Genomic DNA, 12472 nt, shown 5'->3' with positions numbered 1-12472 from the left:
TCCAAAATTGGTTCACTGTTTTCTTAAAACAGTTGTTTATGTGCCATTGTGACAGTATCTGTTGAAGTAAATAATAGGGACAATTACTTTCAGTAGATTTTACAGAATGATTTAGCAGAAGTCTTTAAAACCTGAGAAAGAAGTACTTTCTCAGGAGATTAGACCCTATGTTAGAGGACAATGTCTAGATAGGGAAGCGACTTGCAGGTTATCATACCTGTAACTTAATTTATACCAGTGCCAAGAATCTTGTTTCCAAAGTAGGAAACAAAGTAAGAGAGAGAAAAACCAGTGTCACTTCAGAGCTACAAACCACCAGATTAAAAGATTAGAACTGGAGGCATAGTACTCCATAACCACTTTATCTCTTTACCAGTGCTATCAGTTAACCGATCACTAACCTCTCTAATGACTGCATTTTATAAAAGACGACTTTGGTTCCGACTGCAGAGCTCATCTGCTTGTCCTGGACTAGTCTTTTTTCTGGGGCTGCCCTGGGTCTTCGTTGGAGCGTGTGGACTTTCTAGTTGTGGTGCATGGGCTCAGTAGTTGTGGCTTAATTGCCCCGTGGACCGTGGGATCTTAGTTCCCAGGCCAGGGATCAAACCCGCACTCCCTGCATTGGAAGGCAGAATCTTAACCACCAGATCACCAGGGAAGTCCTCTGGGATAGTCTTACATGCTTCCTGATTTTCAGTTCATCAACTATTAAAAGAATTCTGATTCTCTTCAATTACATTCCCTGAAAAGATTTTATTCTGTCGAGTGTCAGATTATCATTTTAGAAAATCTTTTCCTATTTAGTGATCAGTACGCTCAAGTGAAAAGAACACTGAGCTAGAAGCTAAAAAACATTTATTTTAACCCTGGCTTTGTGTGGTTGGGTGTTTGGTCTACTGGGTGTTGTTGCAGAGGTTTTTGTCTCCTTGTACTTAATTATTACAGGGCTTGGAGGAGGGAAGGTTGGTGATGTAGAGGTTAGTTTTAAGAAATCTAAACAACACTGATAATACTCGCACAGCAGAAGAAAATTCTAATAATAGTTCAAAGAGTACAGATTTTTGTATCAATTCATTCCTGAGTTTAAATCCCATTTCTACTGCATACTAGTCGGCTGTCCTTGGGCATATCACTTAATCTTAATACACTAGGAAATGATTATCTTGTTCAGCCTTTGTGAGAGACTCATAGAACAGTGGCCCAGTATCATCTTTGCTGTTGAACACCATCCTGGGGAGATGGGATCTTTGGGTCTCCCCACTGTAGCTTCCGGCAGCATTTCAGGTTATTACAGTTTTCCTGCTTCGAATTTGAAGACGTGATGGTAATGTTCTTCTTTATAAGGTCAGAATTCCTTACGTTCCTTGCCCACGCTTCAGCTTCATAAGGTTTACATCTCACAGGAGGATATAAAGCTCTTCAAATATTTCTGCATACTGTAGCCTCAATTAACTTTTGTGGGATTATGCAAAAAGTCAATGGTACTAATAATTCACTTTGGATTTCTGCCCGTTTTGTGGTCTACATGCATTCTACTAAGTCATCCAATACATAAGGCCAAATTCTGCAATATAAAGTAAAAGACAGAAGCCAATAGGAGAGTGGCTCTGTATACAGAGGAGAGATCGGACCTTGGTCAAAAAGTACAGCTGCTTATGTTTCAGCAGTCTAAACTTTTGAGAGGGTCACTGTTTCCCAGCTATAACTGCTCTAGAGTAAGGTCATATCTTGGTCATAAATTCAGTCACCTTTCCTTTTCCAGAATAATAGCAAAAGCTAATTTATTTACATACCTTGAAGGGGCTAGAGAATGTCACACATAATTTTCCTATAGTAGGGATTCCCTGGTAGCTCAAATGGTGAAGAATCCGCCTGCAATGCAGGCCACCCTGGTTCGATTCCTGGGTTGGGAAGATCCTCTAGAAAAGGAATAGGCTACACAAGCTTCCTGTGTGGCTCAGCTGGTAAAGAATCTGCCTGCAGTGTAGAAGACCTGGGTTTGATTCCTGGGTCAGGAAGATCCACTGGAGAAGGGATAGGCTACCCACTCCAGTATTCTTGGGCATCCCTTGTGGCTCAGCTGGTAAAGAATCCACCTGCAATGTGGGAGACCTGGGTTCGAGCCCTGGGTTGGGAAGATCCCCTGGAGAAGGCAAAGGCTACTCACTCCAGTATTCTGTCCTGGAGAATTCCATGGACTATATTCCAGTCCATGGGGTCACAAAGAGCCAGACACGACTGAGTGACTTTCACTTTCACAGTAGGTGTAGCAGCTAGACTATTCTTAGGAACAAGATGAACTAAATTTAAAAATATTTTCTATGTTATATATAACTACCCATACATTTAACTCTGAAAATATTGTTTTATGGGTTTTTCTTAATTTTGTCTCCTTGGTTTGTATATTTTGGTTCTGTTATTTATAATTTGGCAATTTTTAGAATCTTCAGTTTAAGCGAAAATTCTTTTCAACCCTTTTCTCAGATGAGTATTTATGTGAACTCTTACGTACCTACATTCTTAAATAGCGCACACTGCTTTAATATTTATGCCGTTTGCATGTTCACTGAGCCCTACTGTATACCAGGCACTCTCCCAGGCGCACTTTATCAGTAAGTTTATATTCCAGTAGGAATAGAGATTGTGTTTCTTAATATTTTGTCATCTTTTATTAAGTCTTCAATACCATGCCATTATATTCCCTCTTCAGCATTTATGTAGTATATTTGTTTTTCAGTGTATATTGCAAAGATTTATATTTTTAAGTATTGTCCTTTTCGTGTGTATTTCCGGTACAGAAACTGCTTTCAGAATTCCTGGACACCACGCGGTCCTGCTGTGGACTGGCTGTGCAGCGTCGTGCGCGTGCCTCAGGTCTTGTTTTAGCGTTTGTTGACTGACTTGGCTGGGTCAGGTCTTGCTTGCTGCCCTCTGGACCTCCTGAGTCAGGCTCGGACCTTCAGTGGCGTGCACAGGCTCCCATTGTTGTGTACAGGCTCCAGTTTGCACGGGTTGCAGTTGGGTGGGGCATGCGGGATCCTAGTTCCCCAGTCAGGGATTGAACCCGTGTCCCCTGCATTGCCAGGCAGATTCTTAACCACTAGAGCTCCAAGGAAGTCCTCAGTCCCTCAGTTTTCTATTTGCATAGTGGAGGTACACCCTCGTTAATCCTCATAATGATAGATCTTTCAATAAGAGAGTGAATAGAAGCCATCACACTGGAATGTGATGAGCTGACCAACCGTGAACTCATTTGCCCCTGCCTCGCCCCTTCTCCCCCACCTCCTGGTGCAGTGGACGCCATGTCTACACCTGCCCTTCTCGTGCTCTGATGGGTGGCTGGAACTCTTCAACTGCTCCCTGAGCACATCTTCAGCTGCTCTGTTTTCAATCACATTTAAATGCTTGAGTTTCTTCCTCCTGAAAAAACAAAATTCCATACCCATTCATTGGTGGTTTTCCTTCCCTCCTATTGACTCGACCCTCATCACGCCCCTGAAGCTGCTCTTGCCAGTGTCACCAGTAATCTCCTTATTGCTGTTTCTAGTGGGTCTGTAGTGTTTGCCTGTGATTGCATTTTTGGAAAAGAAGATGGGTGTTGATAAGGTTAGTCCTTAAGGCTGCAAGGACTTTGGGAGATGGTTTGATGTCCTTAGGTCAGAAAGGAAAAACTTTTCATTAATTCATTGACAAATATTTATCAAGCACTCTACTAAATCATTAAAGATACGGTAGTTAACAAAATAAGTAAAAGTGCCTTTTCCTCTGGAGCTTATTGGAGAAAATAGATGAATACAATAAGTATATTATGTGTCAGATAACGATAAAAGATAATCAAAAATAAAGCGAAGAAGGAGTAGAGTTTAAATAGAGTGGATTTTAAATGCCATGACTACAGAAATCCTCACTGGGGATAAGCCATTTGAGCAAAGACCAGAGGAGATGAAGGAAAGTCCCGTGCAGATAATCTGGTGGAGGAGTAGGCCTGGCAAAATTTCTTAACAAAAAATACTTCTTTGTTTTATGAAATGTTTTTATAAAGATTCTTATTCTTGTGGTAAAAAGGAAACTAGATATTTTTAGATGTACTGCTACAAATTGACTTTAGGATAAAACAATATTCATTATCCTTATAGAATAAGTGAAGACAAAAATTCTAAAGTTAATCTTGTTTCATATTCCTTTTGATATCTAAATGGTTACATGCTTTTATAGTTGGGACAGTTTGCTATCGTTGTTGTTCAGTTTCTCAGTCCTGTCTCTTTGCAACCTGTGGACTGCAGCCCAGGCCTCCCTGTCCTTCACCGTCTCCTGGAGTTCACTCAAACTCATGTCCATCAAGTCAGCAATGACATCCAACCATCTCATCCTCTGTCATCTCTTTCTCCTCCTGCCTTCAATCTTTCCCATCATCAGGGTCTTTTCTAATGAATCGGCTCTTCGCATCAGATGGCCAAAATATTGGAGCTTCAGCTTTAGCATCAGTCCTTCCAATGAATATTCAGGATTGATTTCTTTTAGGGTTGACTGGTTGGATCTCCTTGCAGTCCAAGGGACTCAAGAGTCTTCTCCAACACCACAGTTCAGAAGCATCAATTCTTCAGCATTCAGTCTTCTTTATGGTCCAACTCGCACATCCATACATGACTATTGGAAAAACCATAACTTTGACTAGATGGACCTTTGTTGGCAAGGTAACGTGTCTGCTTTTTAATACACTGTCTAGGTTTGTTGTAGCTTTTCTTCCAAGAAACAAGTGTCTTTTATTTTTGTGGCTGCAGTCACCATCTGCAGTGATTTTGGAACCCAAGAAAATAAAGTCTGTCACTGTTTCCATTGTTACCCCATCTGTTTGCCATTAAGTGATAGGACTGGATGCCCTGATCTTAGTTTTTTGAATATTGAGTTTAAAGCAGTTTTAAGCCAGCTTTTCACTCTCCTCTTTCACTTTCATCAAGAGGTTCTCTAGTTCCTCTTCGCTTTCTGCCATAAGGGTGGTGTCATTTGCAAATCAGAAGTTATTGATATTTTTCCTGGAAGTCTTGATTCGAGTGTGTGCTTCATCCAGTCTGGCATTTCACATGATGTACTCTGCATATAAGTTAAATAAACAGAATGACAATATATATCCTTGACATACTCCTTTCCCAGTTTTGAACCAGTCCATTGTTCCATGTCCGGGTCTAACTGTTGGTTCTTTACCTGCATACAGATTTCTCAGGAAGCAGGTAAAGTGGTCTGGTATTTTCATCTCTTAAAAAAATTTTCCACAGTTTATTGTGATCCACACAGTCAAAGGCTTTAGCGTAGTCAATGAAGCAGATGTTTTTCTGGAATTCTCTTGCTTTTTCTATGATCCAGTGGATGTTGACAATTTGATCTCTGGTTCCTCTGTCTTTTCTAAATCCAGCTTGAGCATCTGGAAGTTCTTGGTTCATGTACTGTTGAAGCCTGACTTGGAGAATTTTGACCATTACTTTGCTATCATGAAATGAGTGCAGTTTTGCAGTAGTTTGAACATTCTTTGGCATTGCCCTTCTTTGGGATTGGAATGAAAACTGACATTTTCCAGTTTTGTGGCCACTACTGAGTTTTCCAAATTTGCTGAAATATTGAATGTAGCACCTTAACAGCATCGTCTTTTAGGATTTGAAATGGCTCAGCTGGAATTCCATCACCTCCACTAGCTTTGTTCATACTGATGCTTCCTAAGGCCCACTTGACTTCATGCTGCAAGATGTCTGGCTTTAGGTGAGTGATCACACCATCGTGATTATCTGGATCGAAAATCTTTTTTGTATAGTTCTTCTGTGTATTCTTGCCACCTCTTCTTAATATCTTCTGCTTCTGTTAGGTCCATACCATTTCTGTCCTTTATTGAGCCCATCTTTGCATGAAATGTTCCCTTGATACCTCTAATTTTCTTGAAGAGATCTCTAGTCTTTCCCATTCTATTGTTTTCCTTTATTTCCTTGCATTGATCTCTGAGGAAGGCTTTCTTATCTCTCCTTGCTATTTGGAACTCTGCATTCAAGTGGGTATATCTTTCCTTTTCTCCTTTGCCTGTCACTTCTCTTCTTTTCCCAGCTATTTGTAAGGCCTCCTCAGACAGCTAGTTTGCCTTTTTGCATTTCTTTTTCTTGGGCATGGTTTTAATCACTGCCTCCTGTACAGTGTCACGAACCTCTGTCCATAGTTCTTCGGGCACTTAATACTTTTATGTTTGGGACAATTTAGATGATGGCATATTTATTCCTTAAAGAAAAGTAGATCTTTTTTTGAGTAAGTGAAACCTTTGCTGAAGTAACAGGATAGCTCTGTACCTCTCTCAACTAGCTTACTGAGGTTCAACAGAAACCTTTTTAGGAGAAGAAATTTTAGCATTTGTACACTTAGTAGCATTTCAGCAAAATAGTCACTCTTAAGAGCAGTGAAGCTATACATTCTCTGCATTATATTTAAAAGCCTAATTTGTTTAAAGGAGATGAAAACCGTAGGGACAGATTTATGGATTGCCTCCTCTATCTGGGAAGATTTGTTGTTCCATTAGTCATCAGAATAGGGTCTTCCTAAACCCTCAGGTGGACTTCAATCTAGTTATGAAGGATTAATGTGATTTATGTCATTGGTTAGTTTTCAGAGAAACCAGCTGTTAGATATTAGAAAACCTTCAGCAGTTAAAATCCTGAACCTGCCATCCTCTTCTCTTTCACCCCTCACAAATGTAACAGATTTTCAGAAGTACTGCAGACAAGGAGTAGACAGGTGGCACACGATTTCATTAAAATTTAAGAGGTAGTAATAATGAATCGCTGGCCACTTTTCCTGGTTTCTTAACATTATAACAGGCAGTGAGAAACAGCCTTTCCCTACCTTTTGGTTGTCTTCCAGGTTTCACGTTTCTCTCCTTCAGTATGACTGTATTAATTGTCATGTGTACTGCTTTATAAGCACGAGACTATCTAGAAAACATTTTATGGTGGTTTGTGAAGGATGGAAAAAGAGCCGTTGCTGGGCTTGCCAGGAAGGTGGTCTCTTGGAGCGAGGTGTTTACATATCCAGACTTGAGCAGGTTTTACGTGTGCTGTCTGGACCTGAGCAACGCTAGTGCAACTGCCGAAGACCGCCTGCGACTGGGGAAGAAGTGCTGCTCAGGCAGTATTTGAGAGACTGTGGACTCAGTTAAATGTTTTCTCTCAGCATTGTTAGTTGCTCTGTAAGAGCATTCAGTTGTCAGGTTTCATTGTTATTCCCAAGTGTACAAATTTTTCGCATTTGTACCCCCTCTGTTTTCCTCTTCTTTCTCCTTCCCTAGGAATAAGGATTGTCCCATCTCCAGGAGATAATATTTAAGGTCTGTTCTAGCCTGAGCACATGGCAAGCCACCCCAGTGTTCTTGGCCGGAGAATCCCATGGACAGAGGAGCCTGGCGGGCTTCAGTCTGTGGGGTCACAAAGATTCGGACAGGACTGAGCAACTGATCACAGCACAGAACTAGTCAGAGCCTAGATCCCTGTGTTATTGATGAAATGACATTATTGACGAGAGCATTCGGGTTTCAAGAAAATTAATCACAGGATGTCATTTCCTTACCATTTACATGAGTATCATGGGGATGATTCAAGAAGAGAGAAATCAGATTTGAAATTTAAACAGCCATAGAAAAAATGATTTTGAGTTTTTAAAGAAATAACCCTTATTTCTAATGCCCTTCCACACCGTTTTCAAAGATAGTGAGTTCATGACTGTCTTTAGCTTTTCCTATTATTAAGCAAAGTTCTGTAATTTTGCTATCTAGAGAGAAACACTGTTAAAACATTCTAATGTTGGAATGTATAGCTGATTCACTTTGCTCTATGGAAGAAACTAATACAATATTATAAAGCAGATATACGCCAGTAAAAATTCATTAAAAAGAAACCTTTTGATGTGTATCCTTCCCATGTGCTTTCAGCACACAGGTTTAAACAATTAGCTCCATGCTGTACATACTGTTTTACACTCTACTTTAAAAAGCTATGAGTGATTGAAAGTCACTCAGTTATATCTGACTGTTTGCAACCCTATGAACTATATATACTCTGCCTTGGAATTCTCCAGGGCAGAGTACTAGAACGGTAGCTTATCCCTTCTCTAGCAGATCTTCCTCACCCAGGAATTGAACCGGGGTCTCCTGAACTGCAGGCGGGTTCTTCACCAGCTGAGCTATCAGATCAGATCAGATCAGTCGCTCAGTCGTGTCCCGACTCTTTGCGACCCCATGGATCACAGCACGTCAGGCCTCCCTGTCCATCACCAACTCCTGGAGTTCACTGAGACTCATCGAGTCAGTGATGCCATCCAGTCATCTCATCCTCTGTCTTCCCCTTCTCCTCCTGCCCCCAATCCCTCCCAGCATCAGAGTCTTTTCCAATGAGTCAACTCTTCACATGAGGTGGCCAAAGTACTGGAGTTTCAGCTTTAGCATCATTCCTTCCAAAGAAATCCCAGGGCTGATCTCCTTCAGAATGGACTGGTTGGATCTCCTTGCAGTCCAAGGGACTCTCAAGAGTCTTTTCCAACACCACAGTTCAAAAGCATCAATTCTTCCACGCTCAGCCTTCTTCACAGTCCAACTCTCACATCCATACATGACCACAGGAAAAACCATAGCCTTGACTAGGCGAACCTTTGTTGGCAAAGTAATGTCTCTGCTTTTGAATATGCTATCTAGGTTGGTCATAACTTTCCTTCCAAAGAGTAAGCGTCTTTTAATTTCATGGCTGCAGTCACCATCTGTAGTGATTTTGGAGCCCAGAAAAATAAAGTCTAACACTGTTTCCACTGTTTCCCCATCTATTTCCCATGAAGTGGTGGGACCGGATGCCGTGATCTTCGTTTTCTGAATGTTGAGCTTTAAGCCAACTTTTTCACTCTCCACTTTCACTTTCATCAAGAGGCTTTTGAGTTCCTCTTCACTTTCTGCCATAAGGGTGGTGTCATCTGCATATCTAAGGTTATTGATATATCTCCCGGCAGTCTTGATTCCAGCTTGTGTTTCTTCCAGTCCAGCGTTTCTCATGATGTACTCTGCATAGAAGTTAAATAAACAGGGTGACAATATACAGCCTTGGCGAACTCCTTTTCCTATTTGGAACCATTCTGTTGTTCCATGTCCAGTTCTAACTTGCTTCCTGACCTTCATACAGATTTCTCAAGAGGCAGATCAGGTGGTCTGGTATTCCCATCTCTTTCAGAATTTTCCACAGTTTATTGTGATCCACACAGTCAAAGGCTTTGGCATTGTCAATAAAGCAGAAATAGATGTTTTTCTGGAACTCTCTTGCTTTTTCCATGATCCAGTGGATGTTGGAAATTTGATCTCTGGTTCCTCTGCCTTTTCTAAAACCAGCTTGAACATCAGGAAGTTCATGGTTCACATATTGCTGAAGCCTGGCTTGGAGAATTTTGAGCATTATTTTACTAGTGTGTGAGATGAGTGCAATTGTGCGGTAGTTTGAACATTCTTTGGCATTGCCTTTCTTTGGGATTGGAATGAAAACTGACCTTTTCCAGTCCTGTGGCCACTGCTGAGTTTTCCAAATTTGCTGGCATATTGAGTGCAGCACTTTCACAGCATCATCTTTCAGGATTTGGAATAGCTCCACTGGAATTCCATCACCTCCACTAGCTTTGTTCATAGTGATGCTTTCTAAGGCCCACTTGACTTCACATTCCAGGATGTATGGCTCTAGATGAGTGATCACACCATCATGATTATCTGGGTCATGAAGATCTTTTTTGTACAGTTCTTCTGTGTATTCTTGCCATCTCTTCTTAATATCTTCAGCTTCTGTTAGGTCCATAGCATTTCTGTCCTTTATCGAGCCCATCTTTGCATGAAATGTTCCTTTGGTATCTCTGATTTTCTTGAGCTCTCTAGTCTTTCCCATTCTGTTGTTTTCCTCTATTTCTTTGCATTGATCACTGAGAAAGGCTTTCTTATCTCGTCTTGCTATTCTTTGGAACTCTGCATTCAGATGTTTATATCTTTCCTTTTCTCCTTTGCTTTTCGCTTCTTTTCACAGCTATTTGTAAGGCCTCCCCAGACAGCCATTTTGCTTTTTTGCATTTCTTTTCCATGGGGATGGTCTTGATCCCTGTCTCCTGTACAATGTCACAAACCTCATTCCATAGTTCGTCAGGTACTCTATCAGATCTATCTGAGCTATCAGGGAAGCCCAAAAATTGAAAGATAACATCTAATGAAAGGGACTAGTTAAATATTGTTACATATGATGTACTATATATTGAAAATATTTTAGAATAATATTTAATAGCATAGAAACTAATAATCTGTATGCTGTGCTATAATCTGTATTATTAATATTTTCTATGCTATTAAATATTATTCTAAAGTATTTTCAATAGCTGCAGTACAGTTACATCATATGTAGCAATATTTAATTAGTGCCTTTCATTAGATGTTATCTGGCTTTTATAAATTAAACAGAAGAGAACGATAAAGTTCAGGTAGTTTCATGGGTTTAAATTTTTTTTTCTTTCACTGAAATAATTGCACTTTGCTGGAAGATGAAAACTAGTATTTTTTTGCATGCTTGTAAACCAAATACTGTGCAAGATGCCTTGTAGTTTCATATTCATGTAATTTTTAGCTATTTTTAATCCCCAGTTTTTTAGATGAAGATGTCCATAGCATATGTATTAGACATTTTGTAGTAAGTTAATAGTACATAGAAAATGTTTACCTGAAAAAGTCCTTCAATAATCAATAGAAGACAATCAAAACTTAGCTTGTATTTCTGTTTTGGCTTTGAAGTATGTAATATAATAAGAATGTTTAATCTTTTTGTGCTTTGTTCAGTGTAAAGGGTTTTAGGTCTTCAAATTATATGGTTAATTGGCATTTATAGCTTTGGGAGGAAAAAAAGTGGGTGATTTCCCTAATCAATTTTGGGTTTAACTTACATGACTCCTGTTACAGATGATTTATAGATCACATTTCAACTTTAAATTATGGCAGATAATTGTCTACTAGGTGAAAATGATTTCCCTTCGCTTAAAATTTCCGACATAACTTTCAGATTTTGCACTTCTAAAAGCTCAGAACAGAAAGTTCAGTGATAGAAGGATGAGGAAAGTTTGCAGAGGAAGGGTGAGGGCAGTGCGGTGGTAAGACTGCTTTCACAGAGCTCACTTAGAGTCCTGCCTGCTAGTTCACACAGCTAGCCTGTTTTGAGAAGCGAGGCTGCTGTTTGTAGGGCCTCGTCTGTGTTATCTAACGCAGGGGATGTTTTTGTCTCAGTCACATAGATCAGACAACAACCTGGCAGGACCCCAGGAAGGCCATGCTCTCCCAGATGAACGTCAGCACCCCGACCAGCCCACCGGTGCAGCAGAACGTGATGAATTCGGCCTCGGGTGAGTGCGGTGCTGTCCTGAGGGCACGCCAGGTAGTGCTTTGGTGAAACTTTCTGTGGAAGACAGTAGTTATTCTTTCAAGGGAACTGCAACATGGCTGATGGTTACTTTCTATCCTCTTTCATAAGAGAAATTTACTTTATTTCAAATAGCCGACTATACCAAACCCTTGTTTAATCATGAATACATATGGGACTTGGTGATTGAAAGCCAGGAGTTTTCCAAGTTTCATTTCTGAAGTGAGTGTCTCAAATTCCTAGTTTGGTTAATTTTGACATGCTCATGCTTTATTCTACCGCTTTCTTGTGTGTGAGACCTTAGAGTTGAAGTTTCCCTCTTCCTTTTGTGGTTTGGATGGGAAGCCACCTCTTAGCGTGAATGTTTGTTCTACTTTGAGAATAACGGGAAGGGAGTAACTTACAAAACCCCAAAGCACCTTTCTTAGGGCTGGTACATGTTATTTAACACATTGCCACCTTTTTTCATAGAAGATAAACCTGAGTGTACATTTTTTTCTGTCTCCTATTTGGCAGTTTACTTAAATTTGCTGTTTTTCTCATCTGTGTAATTGGGAGTAACAGTGCCCCTTATTATAGAGAGGAAGACAGTAAAGGAAATAATATACATATAAAGCTTTTATATTACACTTCTACTACGGAGTGGGTACTAAGTAAAGGTTTAGTTCCTTATTCCCTATGTCAGTTAGATTTTGGATGGCTTCTTTCTTCTTTGTTACATAGGCCCAAGACCATAGCTACCCATTATGCATCTTTGTGCATGGTAGGAAAAGGGCTTCTTGCATTAGTGGGTAAAGAACCTCCTGCCAACGCAGGAGACTGAGAGACACAGGTTCAGTCCTTGGGCCGGGAAGATCCCCTGGAGGAGGGCACAGAAACCCACTCCAGTATTCTTGCCTGGAGAATCCTCATGGACAGAGGAGCCTAGTGGGCTATAGTCCATGGGGTCACAAAGAGTCAGTCGGACACAGCTGAAGCGACTTAGCAGTCATCCCTGCCCCCTCCTCGGGGAAGATGCCCCCCAAGCCTGGGTT

General features: G+C 40.6%; 1 protein-coding gene across 12 annotated transcripts in view; it reads left to right on the top strand.

Annotated features, from left to right (window-relative positions):
- Nucleotides 1–12472, top strand: part of YAP1 (Yes1 associated transcriptional regulator) — a 135845-nt gene that overhangs the window by 53912 nt on the left and 69461 nt on the right. For all 12 annotated transcript variants that reach the window (XM_055547536.1, XM_055547538.1, XM_055547531.1 and 9 more), the window contains exon 3: nt 11306–11421. In XM_055547536.1, the coding sequence (XP_055403511.1) occupies nt 11306–11421 (116 nt within the window). The remainder of the gene's footprint in view (nt 1–11305; nt 11422–12472) is intronic.

The sequence above is a fragment of the Bubalus kerabau genome, chromosome 15, assembly GCF_029407905.1.
Source record: "Bubalus kerabau isolate K-KA32 ecotype Philippines breed swamp buffalo chromosome 15, PCC_UOA_SB_1v2, whole genome shotgun sequence".
In the NCBI taxonomy this organism is placed as follows: Eukaryota; Metazoa; Chordata; class Mammalia; order Artiodactyla; family Bovidae; genus Bubalus; species Bubalus kerabau.
Note: the sequence above shows the minus strand (reverse complement) of the source record. Positions and strands in the feature narration are given on the sequence as shown.